This window comes from Coregonus lavaretus (assembly GCF_964263955.1).
Source record: "Coregonus lavaretus genome assembly, chromosome: 21".
In the NCBI taxonomy this organism is placed as follows: Eukaryota; Metazoa; Chordata; class Actinopteri; order Salmoniformes; family Salmonidae; genus Coregonus; species Coregonus lavaretus.
The window spans coordinates 9565928-9586305 of NC_140008.1; the positions used below are offsets into that span (position 1 = coordinate 9565928).

A 20378-nucleotide genomic window follows, 5' to 3' on the forward strand; every position below is an offset into this window, starting at 1 on the left:
GTTTTGACTGCAGCCAATGTCTGCTAATTTCTGGAGTCCGTCGGCCTCTCGGCAAGTCTGTCCGTCGGCCTCTCGGCAAGTCTGTCCGTCGGCCTCTCGGCAAGTCTGTCCGTCGGCCTCTCGGCGAGTCTGTCCGTCGGCCTCTCGGCGAGTCTGTCCGTCGGCCTCTCGGCGAGTCTGTCCGTCGGCCTCTCGGCGAGTCTGTCCGTCGGCCTCTCGGCGAGTCTGTCCGTCGGCCTCTCGGCGAGTCTGTCCGTCGGCCTCTCGGCGAGTCTGTCCGTCAATCTAGCTGGTCTTTCTTTGTGACAAGCACACACACCAAAGTGATACGTCACTGATTGGTTGGTTGGTTGGTTAGTTGATAGATGGTTTGGGTCTTACCGTTCGTGCCAGATCCCTTCTCATTGTGCTCTGGGAGAGCAGCTGGAGCTTGATCTCTGCCTCCCACTTCCTGCAGTTCTGTACATACTCATGGCTGCCCAGGCTGTGTTTGCTATGGAGAGGACACAGGACCATAGGGGTGAGGGGCAAAGGTCAAATATGATATCAAGGTCGTGTTCATTAGGCACCAATCAGAAGAAAACAACAGGGACTCCCTAGACTTGGTCCAAAAAGAAATGCTCATGTTCTTTTTCCTTTTCAATAAGTTTTTTTTATGTTTCCTGTTGCCTGCCCAAATGAACAACACCCGGCAGTTATATCCTTATGCTCAAAGAATTTTGAGGCATGGGCCCAGTTCCATTTTAGCCTTTAGGCCCTAGCCATTACCACCTATCCTTGAAGTTTATAGATCTCAAAGGATGGAATGATGTCAGCAAAATTATGGTGGCTCCACCTAGACATCCTATAGGCTATGTTGGGACTTCCGGCATCTTGTTTAAACTTAGCCAGTGCTTTCCAAATCAATGGTGTTCAATGGTGAGGAACTAGACAAAATGGAACTAGGCCACAGTCACCGACTTATCGGTTAAGGCCAGTGGTGTCAATAAAAAGACAAGATTAAGATGGGCAGTCTGAGATATGGCTTTTTCTTTGCAACTCTGCCTAGAAGGTCAGCATCCCGGAGTCGCCTCTTCACTGTTGACGTTGAGACTGGTGTTTTGCGGGTACTATTTAATGAAGCTGCCAGTTGAGGACCTGTGAGGCGCCTGTTTCTCAAACTAGACACTCTAATATATTTGTCCTCTTGCTCAGTTGTGCACCGGGGCCTCCCACTCCCAGCCAGTTTGTGCTGTTCTGTGAAGGGAGTAGTACACAGCATTGTACGAGATCTTCAGTTTCTTGGCAATTTCTCGCATGGAATAGCCTTCATTTCTCAGAACAAGAACAGATTGACAAGTTTCAGAAGAAAGTTATTTGTTTCTGGCCTTTTTGAGCCTGAAATCGAACCCACAATTGCTGATGCTCCAGATACTCAACTAGTCTCAAGAAGGCCAGTTCTATTGCTTCTTTAAATCAGCACAACAGTTTTCAGCTGTGCTAACATAATTGCAAAAGGGTTTTCTAATGATCAATTAGCCTTTTAAAATGATAAACTTGGATTAGCAAACACAACGTGCCATTGGAACACAGGACTGATGGTTGCTGATAATGGGCCTCTGTACGCCTATGTAGATATTCCGTTAAAAAAAAAAAATCAGCCGTTTCCAGCTACAATAGCCATTTACAACATTAACATTGTCTACACTGTATTTCTGATCAATTTGATATTATTTTAATGGACCAAAAAATTGCTTTTCTTTCGAAAACAAGAAAATGTCTAAGTGACCCCAAACTTTTGAACGGTAGTGTACATATGAGATGAGTAATGCAATATATGTAAACATTTTTAAAGTGGCTAGCGTTCCATTTCTTAAAGTGGCCAGTGATTTCTAGTCTATGTCTATAGGCAGCATCCTCTAATGTGCTAGTGATGGCTGTTTAACAGTCTGATGGCTTTGAGATAGAAGCTGTTTTTCAGTCTCTCGGTCCCAGCTTTGATGCACCTGTACTGACCTCGCCTTCTGGATGATAGCGGGGTGAACAGGCAGTGGCTCGGGTGGTTGATGTCCTTAATGATATTTTTGGCCTGCCTGTGACATCGGGTGCTGTAGGTGTCCTGGAGGGCGGGTAGTGTGGTCCTCTGTAGCTCAGCTGGAAGAGCACGGCGATTGTAACGCCAGGGTAGTGGGTTCGATCCCCAGGACCACCCATACACAAAAATGTATGCACACATGACTAAGTCGCTTTGGATAAAAGCGTCTGCTAAATGGCTTTTTTTTTTAAAGGTTTTTATTTTTTATTTTTTCTTTGCCCCCGGTAATGCGTTTGTGCAGACCGTACCACCCTCTGGAGAGCCTTGCAGTTGCAGGCAGTGCAGTTGCCGTACCAGGCGGTGATACAGCCCGACAGCATGCTCTCAATGGTGCATCTGTAAAAGTTTGTGAGGGTTTTAGGGGCCAAGCAAAATATCTTTAGCCTTCTGAGGTTGAAGAGGCTCTGTTGCGCCTTCTTCACCACTCTGTCTGTGTGGGTGGTCCATTTCAGTTTGTCAGTGATGTGTACGCCAAGGAACTTGAAGCTTTCCACCTTCTCCACTGCGGTCCCGTCAATGTGGATAGGGGGGTGCACCCTCTGCTGTTTCCTGAAGTCCACGATCATCTCTGTGGTCCTCTGTAGCTCAATTGGTAGAGCATGGCGCTTGTAACGCCAGGGTAGTGGGTTCGATCCCCGGGACCACCCATACGTAAAAATGTATGCACACATGACTAAGTCGCTTTGGATAAAAGCGTCTGTTAAATGGCATATTATTATTTTTTTATTTTTTATTATCTCCTTTGTTTTGTTGATGTTGAGTGAGAGGTTATTTTCCAGGCACCACACTCCCAGAGTCCTCACCTCCTCCCTGTAGGCTGTCTCGTCATTGTTGGTAATCAAGCCTACTACTGTTGTGTCATCTGCAAACTTGATGATTGAGTTGGAGGCGTGCTTGGCCACGCAGTCATGGGTGAACAGGGAGTACAGGAGGGGCCTGAGCACACACCCATGTGGGGCCCCAGGGTTGAGGATCAGCGAAGTGGAGGTGTTGTTTCCTACCTTCACCACCTGGGGGCGGCCCGTCAGGAAGTCCAGGACCCAGTTGCACAGGGCGGGGTTCAGACCCAGGGCCTCAAGCTTAATGATGAGCTTGGAGTGTACTATGGTGTTGAATGCTGCGCTATAGTCAATGAACAGCATTCTTACATAGGTATTCCTCTTGTCCAGATGGGATAGGGCAGTGCAGAGTGATGGTGATTGCATTATCTGTGGATCTATTGGGGATGTAAGCAAATTGAAGTGGGTCTAGGGTGGCAGGTAAGGTAGAGGTGATATGATCCTTGACTAGTCTCTCAAAGCACTTCATGATGACAGAGGTGAGTGCTACAGGGCGATAGTCATTTAGTTCAGTTACCTTTGCTTTCTTGGGTACAGGAACAATGGTGGCCATCTTGAAGCATGTGGGGACAGCAGACTGGGATAGGGAGAGATTGAATATGTCTGTAAACACACCAGCCAGCTGGTCTGCACATGCTCTGATGACGAGGCTAGGGATGCCATCTTGGCCGGCAGCCACGGAGAAGGAGAGCCCACAGCCCTTGGTAGCGGGCCGCGTCGGTGGCACTGTGTTATCCTTAAAGCGGGCGAAGGTGGTGTTTAGCTTGTCCGGAAGCAAGTTGTCTTGTTGTTGACTTTTGTAGTCCATGATTGTCTGTAGACCCTGCCACATACGTCTCGTGTCTGAGCCGTTGAATTGCGACTCCACTTTGTCTCTATACTGACGTTTTACTTGTTTGATTGCCTTGCATAACGACACTGTTTGTATTCTGCCATATTCCTAGTCACCTTGCCATGGTTAAATGCGGTGGTTCGCGCGAATACTGCCATCTATCCACGGTTTCTGGTTAGGGTAGGTTTTAATAGTCACAGTGGGTACGACATCTCCTATACACTTCCTGATATACTCAGTCATCGTATCGGTGTATTCGTCTAAATTATTTTCGCAAGCTACCCGGAACATATCCCAGTCAGCATGATCAAAACAATCCTGAAGCGTGGATTCCGATTGGTCAGACCAGCGTTGAATAGTCCTTAGCACGGGTACTTCCTGTTTGAGTTTCTGCCTATAGGAAGGGAGAAGCAAAATGGAGTCGTGGTCAGATTTGCCGAAAGGAGGGCGGGGGAGGGCCTTGTAAGCATCGCGGAAGTTTGAATAACAGTGGTCCAGTGTTTTAGCAGCGCGGGTACAACAGTCGATATGTTGATAGAACTTCGGCAGCCTAGTCCTCAAATTTGCTTTGTTAAAATCCCCAGCTACAATAAATGAAGCCTCAAGATATGTGGTTTCCAGTTTGCATAAAGTCCAGTGAAGTTCTTTGAGGGCCGTCGTGGTATCGGCTTGAGGGGGGATATAAACGGCCGTGGCTATAACGGAGGAAAATTCTCTTGGGAGATAATACGGTCTGCATTTGATTGTGAGGTATTCGAGGTCGGGTGAACAAAAGGACTTGAGTTCCTGTATGTTATTACAATTACACCATAAGTTGTTAATCATGAAACACACACCTCCGCCCTTCTGCTTCCCGGAGAGATATTTATTCCTATCTGCGCCATGAACTAAGAATCCCTCTGGCTGGACCGATTCCGACAGAGTATCCCGAGAGAGCCATGTTTCCATGAAACAAAGTATGTTACAGGCCCTGATATCTCTCTGGAAAGAAATCCTTGCCCTGAGCTCATCAGCTTTGTTATCCAAAGACTGAACATTAGCGAGTAATATACTCGGAAGCGGTGGGTGATGTGCGCGCCTCCTAAGTCGAACCAGCAGGCCACCTCGAGTGCCTCTCCTCCTCCGCCGGTGATGTTTTGGGTCGGCCTCTGGAATCAGTTAAATTGCTCTGGGGAGAGCAAACAAAGGATCTGCTTCGGGGAAGTCGTATTCCTGGTCGTAATGCTAGTAGTTCTGGTGAGTTACCACCGCTCTGGTATCCAATAGTTCTTCCCGGCTGCATGTAATGACAAAATATTTCCTGAGCTAATAATATAAAAAATAATACATAAAAAAACAAAATACTGCTAAGTTTCCTAAGAGCTAGTCGCGAGGCTGCCATCTCATTCGGCACCATCATGACTCTCCTCCGCTCCTGACTGCATGTGCTGCCATCGAATTATAATTATATTTCTAGGTGTGCTGCTGCATTATGGGGGGCATTGCATAGGTCAGTGGTTCCCAAACTGTGGGGTGCACCCCCTAGGGGGAGAGGTTGGCGGGGGGGTGCACCCCCTAGGGGGAGAGGTTGGCGGGGGGGTGCACCCCCTAGGGGGAGAGGTTGGCGGGGGGGTGCACCCCCTAGGGGGAGAGGTTGGCGGGGGGGTGAGCGGCCGTCCCGTCTTCAGTTAGCTGCTCGTTTTTTACGGTTATTTAATTCTCTTGACCCATAAACGTCAGTTACACGGTTATACGGTAATTTTGCCAGCCCTAGTTAGAACTAAACACTTAACTCCCACTTAAAAGTTAAAGAGTTCCCATGAATCTAAAGAGTGAGAGGGGGACCTGACTTGAGAGAGATGCTATGCTTGGCGGGGGCAGGGAGCAATGGAAACATCCGTTGAGTCTAATTCCAGCACCTTCTGAGGGCTTGCCAAGATCAGACAAGGCCTGGAGAGCACAGATAAACACACTGGAGAATTTGCAGCGAGACACAAAGTGAAAAAAATGTGCGCACACACAGACACACACTTAACCTAACAAGATTGGTGCTGAAGTCTTTAAAAGGGAGTCCTGCTAGTGCTCAACCCCTCAGTTCTTTATTAGTAAAAGCATCCCCTGCAAAATGTCCAAAAGGAAACATTTTCCAAACACAATTAAAGACAAATAGCTCCCTGCTTGTGGAATGTTGGCAGTGATCTTCTTGATCTTCTTTTTTTTTATCTCACTCCTCTCTCTCTGCGAGGGGACATTGAAGCAGGATTGTTTGAAACGCAGGGGTCAAGTGGGTTTCTGTGTATGTACAGTTTATGTGCGCCATGTGCAGGACTCACTTTTGCAGCACCTCCTCCTGGCCGCAGACCTTGAGGACGTAGCTGCCGATGTCCACCTGGTTGAGGTCGTCATGAACCCAACATAGGGCCTGCATGATGAGGAGTTCCACAGGAGAACTCACTATGGGGGGGGGGGGGGGGGGGGGCAGAGGTGGGGACAGAAAGAGAGAGGTGGGGACCGAGAGAGGGGGGAGAGAGAGGGGAAGAGAGAGAGAGGGGTGAGAGAGGGGGGAGAGAGGAAGGAAGAGAGGGAGAGAGAGGTTGCGGGGAGAGCGAGAAGGGGAGAGAGGAAGGAAGAGAAGGGGAGAGCGAGGGAGGGAGAGAGAGAGGGGGAACGAGGGAGAGGGGAAGAGAGAGCGAGAGGGAAGGGAGAGAGAGGGGGGAAGAGAGAGAGGGGTGAGAGAGGAAGGAAGAGAGGGAGAGAGAGGTTGCGGGGAGAGAGAGAGGGGGGAGAGAGAGAGGGGGAGCGAGAGGGGGGAGAGAGGAAGGAAGAGAGGGGGAGAGCGAGGTTGCGGGGAGAGAGGGGGGAGAGAGGAAGGAAGAGAGGGGGAGAGCGAGGTTGCGGGGAGAGAGGGGGGAGAGAGAGAGAGAGAGAGGGGGAAAGAGAGAGAGAGAGGGGGAAAGAGAGAGAGAGAGAGAGGGGGAAAGAGAGAGGGGGGGGGGGGGGGTTTAAGCATAATTGCATACACAGTCCTGTAAAGTGTATCCTTCCTTGAAGTAATCACTGATTAGACATGATTGGTGAGCGCAAGTGCTCCACCACATGGCTTTCACTGGTCCACTCATTTCTAATCAGCGAATACAAGGAAGGGAGAAAGGAAGAATGCACTTTTAAAGAATTTGAACAGGGCCATAGGCTACATCTCACACTACTAAGGGGCATCAGGCATAAAGCAAGGTGGCATTTGTCCATGTCTAGCCACAGGTAGGAGGGGAGCATATTTTATCTAGTGATCTACACAATAAGTGATGATTTCAAGTCCAAGAGCAATGGAATTATGTCCGAAACGATCACTCATGTAAAGAGAGTCAATAATTGGCCCAACAGAAGTTTCATTAAAATATTGTTAAAGTCCTCTCTGACGGATTACAGTATGGGTGGTTCAAGTCAAAAATTATATTCATACATAACCTAGTCCAAGATCTGTATGTGCCGTCTTGCCGAATTCCTATAGTCAATGATAATGAACGTATAGGAGTTGGCAAGACATCATAAACAGATCTGGGACCAGGCTAATACGTATTGTATTACCATATTAATTTCATATTCCCTTATTCAATAAAAACAGTTAACCTAATCCAGATCTCAGGATGCATTACAGTACTGTGGTATTGGAAAATACTCATATGTCAGCATGTCTCCTTCTAGGAAATATTTGTGTGTGTGTGTTTATTGTGTGTGTGTGTGTGTGTGTGTGTGTGTGTGTGTGTGTGTGTGTGTGTGAGAGAAACCTGACACAAAACAGATTGTTCAATCTGCCACTTCTAGAGGGTTCTTGGCTTCTCCTCCGTTTGATGCCAGCACACACACACACAGACCACCCCAGGACCCCGGGCTCTCCAGCAATAACAACCCCACACCCTACTGAGGAATGGACCGGATTAAGGCACCAATACTAGAGGGCCTATCGTATTTGGGCCTGTGTTTTTGGATTCTGACAGAGCTTGTTTTGATTGGTCACGCCTCGGTAGTGGGTGGGTGATGTGAAGTGGCTTTCTAAGGATCCTTGGGATGCTAAATCGTCAACAACCGAAGAGGGGGGCTTTTTGGTAGCCTGTTCCCAGATCTGTTGGTGCTGCCTTGCCTCCTGGTCATTTCGGAGGGTGTGTGTTGAAAAAAAAGACCTTGGTTGTATGTCCCTACAAACTCACACATTGTGCTGGAATGTTTGAGACTTACGAGGTCACACGCACACCAACATGGGTGTTTGGGGGGCTTGGTCTGGTCTAAAGCAGGATTGGTGTCTATGATTACAATACTAGTCTAGCAACACAGCAGGATAATAGGCCAAGTCGCTAGCTAACTAGCACTGGAATACCGAGCCAATGAGTGACATCGATAGAGGGCTCACGTCCAATCATTCCCCAAGAAGGGGCCTGGTCCTGGGCAACCCTACCAGGGAAAAGCAGAACCCAGATGTATTACTTCAGCACCAAGGGGGAACAGGAACAACTAAATTCCTCATCATTAATAGAGGGAATGTAAACAACTCCATTTGTACCGTCTACTTCTTCAACCGATTTAAAAAGGCAGAAAGAAAAAGGAGAGCAACATAACAAGCGAGAGAAAGAACATACCAGAAGATAGTAAGAGAGAGAGTATGATGGCAAGTGAAATCAAAAGACAGAAAGGTGCATTTCAGATCAGAGAATTGCAACAGAGTTAAAAAGGGGGGGGGGGGTTGATTAAGGTGTCACCCAATACTCTCAAAGCCACAAGACATCCACCTCAGCCAGTTCCCAGGGTTTCCGCTCTCCCCACGCCATGGTACGCAAGGCATCATTAACCTAAATCTTGCGGTTGGAGATTCTAGCCTAAGAAATAATGAATAGTTATTTTCTCCCCGGTAACAGAAGCCAGCTCGGCTCTGATTGGCTGTTAAATACAATAAGAGTGTCAGAGCAGAGCAGAGAAGCTGCAACAGTAGCAGTTGGGGAAAGAGTCGTATGGGAATGCGTTTTTTTCCCCAGTTTACTTTTCCACGTCACATTTAGGAAGTTGGTAAAACGCTGGTGGAAGTGGAACAGAGAGGCCTGGCCTGCCTGACAACGGAGAGAGGAACGCCGTAGATTAGAGAAGCAAGAGAGAGGGGAAAAAAAAAACTGCTCTCCTTCCCCCCGCACACACCTCTCTCCTCCTAGAACAGAGAACTGCTCTCCTTCCCCCCGCACACCTCTCTCCTCCTAGAACAGAGAACTGCTCTCCTTCCACCCACACACCTCTCTCCTCCTAGAACAGAGAACTGCTCTCCTTCCCCCCGCACACCTCTCTCCTCCTAGAACAGAGAACTGTGGGACATTGTTCCTTTGTGTCGATATATACGACCTTGGCTTTTCCATTGTGGCCAATCAGGGGAATCTAAACACAACAAAGTGGGTCAGCACTATTGGGTAGGAACCAGGAAGTGAATTGAGGAGCAGGCGATGCGGCCAGCAAATCAGGCCTGGCTATACAGTACAGGGGAAAGAAGAGGCAGTGTGACCAGTTAGTGAGGTACAGAGAGAGACTGGGTCAGTAGGACAGGGCACGCACGCACAAACAACAGGAAATAGCAAAAGATACCAGTTTGTTTGGCACAGAGGGTTAAAAAAAGGTAATTAGGACAGATGGAATACAGACACAGCCATCATGTGAGGAAAGGGAGGGACACCGTTTGTTGCTTCACAGCCAGGGTCCTCAGTGGGGACAGACAGTGCCAAATCTCGCAACCCAGTCAGTATTATCCACACACAAAAGGTTGGTGTTGATTTGCTGCCAGAGCCCAGGGAGTTCAGGACAGACTCCATTAGAGAACTTGGTCACAGGGCGTGGGCCAAGACAGGTCAGTGACTGGCTTTGGAGGGGTTGCCTCAGGGGTGGAGCTACAAACCTGGGGTCAGCCAATGACAACGCACCCCCAGAGAGGGAACCAAAAGCACTTTGGGTGAATGAGAAGATAATATAGAGAAGGCCGTATACAGTGCATTCGGGAAGTATTCAGACCTTCACTTTTTCCACATTTTGATACGTTAAAGCCTTATTCCAAAATGGATCAAAATTATTTTTTCCCTCTCAATCTACACACAACACCCCATAATGACAAAGTGAACAGGTTTTTAGAAATGTTAGCAAATGTATTAAAAATAAAAAACAAATACATTACATAACTATGACTCAGACCCTTTGATATGAGACTCGAAATTGAGCTCAGGTGCATCCTGTTTCCATTGATCATCCTTGAGATGTTTCTACAACTTGATTGGAGTCCACCTGTGGTAAACTCAATTGATTGGACATTATTTGAAAAGGCACACACCTGTCTATATAAGGTCCCACAGTTAACAGTGCATGTCAGAGAAAAAAACCAAGCCATGAGGTCAAAGGAATTGTCCGTAGAGCTCCAAGACAGGATTGTATTGAGGCACAGATCTGGGGAAGGGTACCAAAAAATGTCTGCAGCAATGAAGGTCCCCAAGAACACAGTGGAATTCATTATTCTTAAATGGAAGAAGTTTGGAACCACCAAGCCTCTTCCTAGAGCTGGCCGCCCGGCCAAACTGAGCAATCGGGGGAGAAGGGCCTTGGTCACGGAGGTGACCAAGAACCTGATAGTCACTCGATGCTGTAATCACTGCCAAAGGTGCATCAACAAAGTACTGAGTAAAGGGTCTGAATACTTACGTAAATGTGATATTTAAGTTTATTTTTAATAAAGTAACAAACATTTCTAAAAACAGGTTTTTGCTTTGTCATTACGGGTTATTGTGTGTAGATTGATGTGGGGAAAAAACGATTTAATCAATTTTAGAATAAGGCTGTAATGTAACAAAATGTAGTAAAGGTCAAGGGGTCTGAATACTTTCCGAAGGCACTGCAGCTACTCCAGGACAGGGGTATGGAGAAGCCCTTTGGGAGACATGGCTACTCCAGGACAGGGGTATGGAGAAGCCCTTTGGGAGACATAGCTACTCCAGGACAGGGGTATGGAGAAGCCCTTTGGGAGACATGGCTACTCCAGGACAGGGGTATGGAGAAGCCCTTTGGGAGACATGGCTACTCCAGGACAGGGGTATGGAGAAGCCCTTTGGGAGACATGGCTACTCCAGGACAGGGGTATGGAGAAGCCCTTTGGGAGACATGGCTACTCCAGGACAGGGGTATGGAGAAGCCCTTTGGGAGACATGGCTACTCCAGGACAGGGGTATGGAGAAGCCCTTTGGGAGACATGGCTACTCCAGGACAGGGGTATGGAGAAGCCCTTTGGGAGACATGGCTACTCCAGGACAGGGGTATGGAGAAGCCCTTTGGGAGACATAGCTACTCCAGGACAGGGGTATGGAGAAGCCCTTTGGGTTCCCTCCTGATTCCCGGGAACTCTCCTACCGGGATTTCTGGAAAACCTGTGAATTCTGAGAAAGTTTACGGGATTTAGCAATGCTGGTAGGTGTATTGTGTTAATGTCCTTACCATCGCAGGTGAAGGTGACAGGCTCCTGGGACTCTGAGATCTCGATGGACACCTTGACACTACAGCCATTGTCCCCGCCCCCGTCCCTCTGAGGGATGACTGCACTCAGCACGTACCCCGGGTTGGTGTGGAGGTCATCATGGGCGAACCTTGACCTCAGTCTGGAAAAAAAGCCAGTATGTCACGTTTACCGTTCATAGACTTCATATCCTTGATTATCTTATTTGTATTTCCTTACTCAGCTAATCTGGAAGTTATACATCCATAAACTAGTAGATAATCCAGCCATGAGAAACATTCCATGAGCCATTCTCCTACTTAACTTCCCATTAAAAAAAAAAAAAATGTTGTATTGTCACATACAGTGAAGGAAAAAAGTATTTGAGCCCCTGCTGATTTTGTACGTTTGCCCACTGACAAAGAAATGATCAGTCTATAATTTTAATGGTAGGTTTATTTGAACAGTGAGAGACAGAATAACAACAAAAAAATCCAGAAAAATGCATGTCAAAAAAGTTATAAATTGATTTGCATTTTATTGAGGGAAATAATTATTTGACCCCTCTACAAAACATGACTTAGTACTTGGTGGCAAAACCCTTGTTGGCAATCACAGAGGTCAGACGTTTCTTGTAGTTGGCCACCAGGTTTGCATACATCTCAGGAGGGATTTTGTCCCACTCCTCTTTGCAGAACTTCTCCAAGTCATTAAGGTTTTGAGCCTGACGTTTGGCAACTCGAACCTTCAGCTCCCTCCACAGATTTTCCATGGGATTACGGTCTGGAGACTGGCTAGGCCACTCCAGGACCTTAATGTGCTTCTTCTTGAGCCACTCCTTTGTTGCCTTGGCTGTGTGTTTTGGGTCATTGTCATGCTGGAATACCCATCCACGACCCATTTTCAATGCCCTGGCTGAGGTAAGGAGGTTCTCACTCAAGATTTGACGGTACATGGCCCCGTCCATCGTCCCTTTGATGCGGTGAAGTTGTCCTGTCCCCTTAGCAGAAAAACAACCCCAAAGCATAATGTTTCCACCTCCATATTTGACGGTGGGGATGGTGTTCTTGGGGTCATAGGCAACATTCCTCCTCCTCCAAACACGGCAAGTTGAGTTGATGCCAAAGAGCTCGATTTTGGTCTCATCTGACCACAACACTTTCACCCAGTTCTCCTCTGAATCATTCAGATGTTACAATAATAATAATAATAATATGCCATTTAGCAGACGCTTTTATCCAAAGCGACTTACAGTCATGTGTGCATATATTTTTACGTATGTTCATTGGCAAACTTCAGACGGGCCTGTATATGTGCTTTCTTGAGCAGGGGGACCTTGCGGGCGCTGCAGGATTTCAGTCCTTCACGGCGTAGTGTGTTACCAATTGTTTTCTTGGTGACTATGGTCCCAGCTGCCTTGAGATCATTGACAAGATCCTCCCGTGTAGTTCTGGGCGGATTCCTCAACGTTCTCATGATCATTGCAACTCCACGAGGTGAGATCTTGCATGAAGCCCCAGGCCGAGGGAGATTGACAGGTCTTTTGTGTTTCTTCCATTTGCGGATAATCGCACCAACTGTCGTCACCTTCTCACCAAGCTGTTTGGCGATGGTCTTGTAGCCCATTCCAGGAATCTGATTGATTGATTGCTTCTGTGGACAGGTGTCTTTTATACAGGTAACAAACTGACATTAGGAGCACCCCCTTTAAGAATGTGCTCCTAATCTCAGCTCGTTACCTGTATAAAAGACACCTGGGAGCCAGAAATCTTTCTGATTGAGAGGGGGTCAAATACTTATTTCCCTCATTAAAATGCAAATCAATTTATAACATATTTGACATGCGTTTTTCTAGATTTTTTTTGTTTGTTATTCTGTCTCTCACTGTTCAAATAAACCTACCATTAAAATTATGGACTGATCATGTCTTTGTCAGTGGGCAAACGTACAAAATCAGCAGGGGATCAAATACTTTTTTCCCCTCACTGTATCATCACTGCACCCTGAAAGGACTGGAGTGAGGCTGCATACCCAATCATACAAACATTAAAATTACAGCCCACACTCACTCACTCACTCACTCACTCACTCACTCACTCACTCACTCACTCACTCACTCACTCACTCACTCACTCACTCACTCACTCACTCACTCACTCACTCACTCACTCACTCACTCACTCACTCACTCACTCTAATGCGCGCTCACACACACACAGTGGCTTACATTGCTACGTCTTCACAGAAGGCTACAACTTCTAGGTTCTGGGCTTCCTTCTCCTCTAGGGCGGTGTACAGTACTCTCCCAGTTCCCTTATCGTGCTGCGAGACGACACACAACATGGGGGACAAAACAGTAAACAAGAAAAATGGAGCATGGGCCAAAACACACGTTTCAATCTCCATTGAGAAAGTGTATTAGGTTTACTGGTGTTAATTTCATATGGAATTGGAATTAAATAGGTGTTCAGTTAGTCATGTGTGTAATGTACACAGATTAAACATAAAAACTACAATTGCAGTAAAGACAGGAAATGCAAATGCACACCCCAACACTAAATTTGACCAATCCACAAATACATTGACACATTATACAAACTGACTGAGGTTCGATTCATTTAGTATTGTGCATTTGTACCAAAGTAACTGAGGTGTTTAGGAGTGGTGTACGCAGACGGCTCAAATAACAAGGAGACATTTTTATATATGAACGCAATGAATCCTATTGAGTGAATAAACATCAAGTCAGGAAGGGCAGACTGGGGCAAAAAAGCTACACACACCCTAAAAGGGCCCACCCTAGGAATTGAGTTCTGGGATTCCTGGATGCAGTGCGAAAGCTGCCGGGAACTGGCAGGAGGTACGCCCCATAATTCTACAAACTAGCTGTCTGACTGCCAGGGATAAGAATGTGTTTCCTTTCCTGTGCAACAGGGAATTACCAGTGAAAGTCCCGCCTCCTCTTCCTGATCTACTATGAGTCGGCACAACAGCACAAGAGGTGCGTTGGAATTTAGTGACATCACGATGCACAGAGGAGCATTGGAATTCAGTGACATCACGATGCACACAGAGGAGTGCTGTAATTCAGTGACATCACGATGCATGAAAGAGAAAGACTGATTCTGCTCTGAGGGAATTGGGGAGGGTTACAAAAATTCCTGGTATGCAGAGTCCCTTTCGTGTGTTGTTCCATGTGTTACATTTTAAACCAAAAACACAAGAGAAACACAAATGTGTGCTTTCTAGGACACTGACTAAAAGCTGCATCAGAGCAGCTTTACACTGAACACCTGGAGAGGCAATCACGCTCTCCGTAGCCGATGTGAGTAAGACCTTTAAACAGGTTAACATTACCAAGACGCGTACTCAGAGCATGCGCTGACGAGCTGGCAAGTCTTCACTGACATTTTCAAACTATCCTCGACCCAGTCTGTAATACCTACATGTTTCAAGCAGACCACCATAGTCTCTGTGCCCAAGAACGCCAAGGTAACCTGACTAAATGACTAACGCCCTGTAGCGCTCACATCTGTAGACATGAAATGCTTTGAAAGGCTTGTCATGGCTCACATCAACACAATCATCCCAGACACCCTGGTCCCACTCCAATTCGCATACCGCCCCAACAGATCCACAGATGACGCAATCTATATTGCACTCCACACTGCCCTTTCCCACTTGAACAAAAGGAGTACCTACGTGAGAGATGTTCGCCAATGCAGAGTGAAAGAGTTTGGGAACCACTGCGCTAGAGAACGTTGCCAGGTGGTGCTCAAACATACAGTGCCTTGCAAAAGTATTCATCCCCCTTGGCATTTTTCCTATTTTGTTGCATTACAACCTGTAATTTAAATTGATTTTTATTTGGATTTCATATAATGGACATACACAAAATAGTCCAAATTGGTGAAGTGAAATGAAAAAAAATAACTTGTTTAAAAAATAAATAAAAAGTGGTGCGTGCATATGTATTCACCCCCTTTGCTATGAAGCACCTAAATAAGAGCTGGTGCAACCAATTACCTTCAGAAGTCACATAATTAGTTAAATAAAGTCCACCTGTGTGCAATCTAAGTGTCACATGATCTCATATATATATATATATATATATATACACACACACACACCTGTTCTGAAAGGCCCCAGAGTCTGCAACACCTCTAAGCAAGGGGCACCACCAAGCAAGCGGCACCATGAAGACAAAGGAGCTCTCTAAACAGGTCAGGGACAAAGTTGTGGAGAAGTAAAGATCAGGGTTGGGTTATAAAAGAATATCCGAAACTTTGAACATCCCACGGATCACCATTAAATCCATTATTACCACAACAAATGTGCCAAGAGAGGGCCGCCCACCAAAACTCACGGACCAGGCAAGGAGGGCATTAATCAGAGGCAACAAAGAGACCAAAGATAACCCTGAAGGAGCAGCAAAGCTCAACAGCGGAGATTGGAGTATCTGTCCATAGGACCACTTTAAGCTGTACACTCCACAGAGCTGGGCTTTACGGAAGAGTGGCCAGAAAAAAGCCATTGCTTAAAGAAAAAAATAAGCAAACACGTTTGGTGTTCGCCAAAAGGCATGTCGGGGACTCCCACACTCTGGTCAGATGGTCAAAAAGCTCAATTTTAGTCTCATCAAGGAAAGCGCTATGTCTGGCGCAAACTCAACACCTCTCATCACCCCGAGAACACCATCCCCACAGTGAAGCATGGTGGTGGCAGCATCATGCTGTGGGGATGTTTTTCATCGGCAGGGACTGGGAAACTGGTCAGAATTGAAGGAATGATGGATGGCGCTAAATACAGGGACATTCTTGAGGGAAACCTGTTTCAGTCTTGCAGAGATGTGAGACTGGGATGGAGGATCACCTTCCAGCAGGACAATGACCCTAAGCATACTGCTAAAGCAACACTCGAGTGATTTAAGGAGAAACATTTCAAATGTCTTGGAATGGCCTAGTCAAAGCCCAGACCTCAATCCAATTGAGAATCTGTGGTATGACTTAAAGATTGCTGTACACCAGCGGAACCAATCCAACTTGAAGGAGCTGGAGCAGTTTTGCCTTGAAGAATGGGCAAAAATCCCAGTGGCTAGATGTGCCAAGCTTATAGAGACATACCCCAAGAGACATGCAGCTGTAATTGCTGCAAAAGGTGGCTCTACAAAGTATTGACTTTGGGGGGGGTGAATAGTTATGCACGCTCAGGTTTTCTGTTTTTTTGTCTTATTTCTTGTTTGTTTCACAATAAATAATATTTTGCATCTTCAAAGTGGTAGGCATGTTGTGTAAATGAAATGATACAAACCCCCCAAAAAATCCATTTTAATTCCAGGTTGTAAGGCAACAAAATAGGAAAAATGCCAAGGGGGGTGAATACTTTCGCAAGCCACTGTAAGCACCAACACTTGATTAACAGTGCATAAACTATTGTAGAGGATTAATTGCATTAAGAAATATATACATATTTAAAATATTTCAGTTTCCCTTACAATAAAAACATTAGTGTAATCCATTTGATCAACTTTATTTGTAGATTTGATTAGTAATAGAGTTATAGTCATTTAGACATAAAGTCCAGTTACAGCTTCTTTTGACAAAGTAGAAATGAAAAAGAACATAACATAACCAGTCAGGTGCACAGGTGAAATGATTTGCCTAAACAAAAAGCACCAGTGCATGAAATATTGTAAAGGATGAATTACATAAATAAATATTTGTGGAAATATATCCATGACAAGATATAAAAGTAATTTGTTGATTGTGTCGGACACTGTATTGTGGCTTTAAACATGAATCAATCTCATTTTCTCTTTATGCTTCGGGTCAACAGTCAGCACACAGCTTCGGGGCTTTGCGTGAGAAAGCCCCACAAACAAAATCGGTTGAACTTCACACAGTTTTCATGGGCCTTGTTTCGTGTGCACCTGCCGCAGGTGTGGCAAGGTCTCTCGGAAAATGTCCACCCCGTACCTATCAGACCAAAATGACTCCACATCCCGCGGACATACAAGAGTGCAATAAATGCTTTGAGTTCATCCATAGACATGTCCCACGTACGGTTTCCTTTTCTATGCACGAGCAACAGTACAATCGCTGATGTACTGCGACATATGCATGTCACAAACTCGTCACTCCTTTCTACCCAAACCATGCCATCCCTCCCAGACTCCTGTCTCACCGTGGCAGTTGGGATCACCGTCTCAGTTGGCTCTGCTCTGTTTTTTTCTGCGGCGAGGCTCAGGCATCAGAATTAAAGTAAAGATCAGAATCAGATTACTTTTCATCAGCAACATCGATTTCAAGCTCAATATCCAATGCTCTGTCCAACAACCAACTCATCTAAATTCTGTAGCATTTGCAATGCTGTCAGTGCATCCATTGGTTTGGTTGGTCTTGCCATTGTGAACTACACACATTGTATGTTGTACTCAGTGTCTGATTTGACTCAGAGGAAATTATATTCAATTTCCAGCCTTTCATAATAAAATAAGTCCGCCCACAACTCTTCATCATCATCATCACTACACTATTGCTCTAAATTCAATCATCCTCTTCACCCTCATCACTCAGATCAAATTCAATCACCCTCTTCATCATTCAGTTCATTGAAGTCACATGCACCATTATCAGTTTCTATCGCCCATTCATCCATTGACGACAGAATAGCATATATTAATTTGATGATGTTACTAGTTTCTGCTTAGTAGCCAGAGCAATGCTGCTGCTGGAGTGGTCATGTGCTGAATGAATGGACAGCACGGATATTGCTGGAAAAAGTGACATTTGGAAATAGAGCTGCACCTCTTGAATTGAGTTATTTGACAAAAGGTAAATGTCATAGAAACTGCAGAATATGCTCTTTCTGATACTATATAGAAATCAAAATGTTTTACCTGCATGTGACTCTGAAGAGGATTTGATAAAGTGATGCTCCTTTCAATGCATCTGTCAATTACAAGATGCGTCCATCTCTTCATGTCCAATTTGACAACTGATAGGCCTAATATTGTCACTCATCAGTTTATTGTCCATTTAATCTTGTCTATAGGGTAAGTATTGTGTGTGAAATGATTTTAGGCATAGTTGAGGTGTAGTTTAGGTATGGTTTAAGCATTGTTTTCTTCCCGCTCATCAACTTGGATAGAGTCAAGGATATGTTTTGCATTATTCTGAAAGGTCTACTGCAACACATAGCATGTTTTCGTTTCCCTTACAATACATTTAATTAGTAATAGAGTTACAGTAAATCAAAAAACAGTCCAGTAACAGCTTATTTTTAGTAAAACATAAAAAGAGAATGGTATCAACCCGCAAGGCACACAGTCAAATTATTAACATGAGCACCAACGCTGGTAAATAGGCAGAACCCAAACTCATCATTACACTACTGTTGTTCTAAATTAAATTCAGTTAGGCCTAATTTAAATTTGATTGTGAAGTAACTTGCACAATTATCGCCCATTCCATCCATTTGCTATTCAGTGGGCTGGCATCGTTTGCTTCCCTGAATAGAGTCAAGGATATGTTTTGCATATGTGACTCGTTTCAGGAAAGTAGGCATTTGTCAGGAAAGTAGGCGTTTGTCGCGGGTCACTACTTCACAGGAGAGCCATTTGAACATAACTTTTTTTATTAAATCAAAATGCTTTTTGTTTTAGCAGAAATGCCTTCTGTAACCTGTGAACATGTGCCTTAATAACAAACTTTTATGCCATCTGTAAATACGATTACAATTATTAAATTACGAGCCTAGTTGGTTTAGCCACAGAAAAAGACAGCTAATCACGGCTAGCGGGAAGGTTGCTGAAATAATGAGTGGGCTGGACATGCTGAGAGATTTCGGATTGGTCTGCCATATAGCACGCTTCTGTCTATTTGAGCTGGTCAGTATGTGTAGGTAATCCTGTCTAACGCGGCTTTTAAAAAAAATGTATTGCGTTGTAAAACTGCATAAGTGTTGCTCTCCACTTTCTGGAGGACCGATCTACATTTAAACACATTACACGTTTCTAATTTTGACAGAAAGTGGTTTAATTTCAAGTAAAGTGTACTGTTAGCTAGCTAACGTTAGCTGGCTGGCTCGCTAGCTAACGTTACGTGTATGATCTTATTATTCCCCAATGGTGGAACAAGCTCCCCCACGACGCCAGGATAGCGGAGTCACTGACCACCTTCCGGAGACACTTGAAACCCTACCTCTTTAAGGAATACCTGGAATAGTATAATAGTAATCCTTCTACCCCCCCTCCCCCACATAAAAAAAAGGGAGTGGTTGTCCCACTGGCTATCCTAAGTTGAATGCACCAATTTGTAAGTCGCTCTGGATAAGAGCGTCTGCTAAATGACTTAAATGTGTAAATGTATCGCAGAAGTGAGATTACAAGTTTATCAACTTTCAAAGCAGAATTACTTTCCCATTGTTCCTCAAATGCAGTGTATGATATACCATTTTGCTACACATATTCTAAAGGCCTACTGCAACATGTAGCATGTTATCGTTTCCCTGACAATACATTTGATTAGTAATAGAGTTATAGTAAATAAAACAGTTCCATAACAGCTTCTTCTCACAAAGGAAAACGTAAAAGATAAATGGTATCAACCTGCAAGGTGCGCTGTAAAATTATTTGCTGCTGATAAATAGGCAAAACACTCATCATTACACTATTGTCTTTCTAAATTAAAATCAACCTCTTCACCCTTCTTATGATTCAGTTAGGCCTACTTTAAAGTAAGGTTAATTATTCTTGCCCATTCATCCATTTGTCATTCATTCAGTGAGGAGAGAGAGCGGCATTAGCGCCTGGCTGGGTACCAACGTCCTACAGCACATTGTCTTGGCGGGTCAAGTTAGGAATAAAAATACCCAGAATTACCTGGACTTGTCCAATAAGAAAATGCTTATTTTAGTTTTCCATTGCAAAGCGTGTAAAAACAAATAATCTGTTGCGTGGCCTAATAAAGACAACCCAAGGAACTGTTACAGAGACAAACGTATTTACCTCAAATAGTATTAAACTGAAACATATTTACAAAGCAGTGTGTTAGTAGCGTCGACTTGGCTGAGATGCCACTCTCTCTCGCTCTCTCACCAAGCACCTTGTACATCCATCTAGTCAGGCAGGAAAGGATGTGCAGGCATTAGCAGTGT

The 20378-nt window shown here is 45.2% G+C and overlaps 1 protein-coding gene across 1 annotated transcript in view; it reads right to left on the bottom strand.

Annotated features, from left to right (window-relative positions):
* LOC311148869 (phosphatidylinositol 4-phosphate 3-kinase C2 domain-containing subunit alpha-like) overlaps positions 1-20378 on the bottom strand; it is an 80368-nt gene that overhangs the window by 39382 nt on the left and 20608 nt on the right. Inside the window, exons 3-6 of the mRNA XM_084185865.1 lie at positions 13450-13544; positions 11225-11385; positions 6058-6178; positions 382-493 (exon numbers count right to left, since the gene is read on the bottom strand). Coding sequence (XP_084041991.1) covers positions 382-493; positions 6058-6178; positions 11225-11385; positions 13450-13544 — 489 coding nt within the window. The remainder of the gene's footprint in view (positions 1-381; positions 494-6057; positions 6179-11224; positions 11386-13449; positions 13545-20378) is intronic.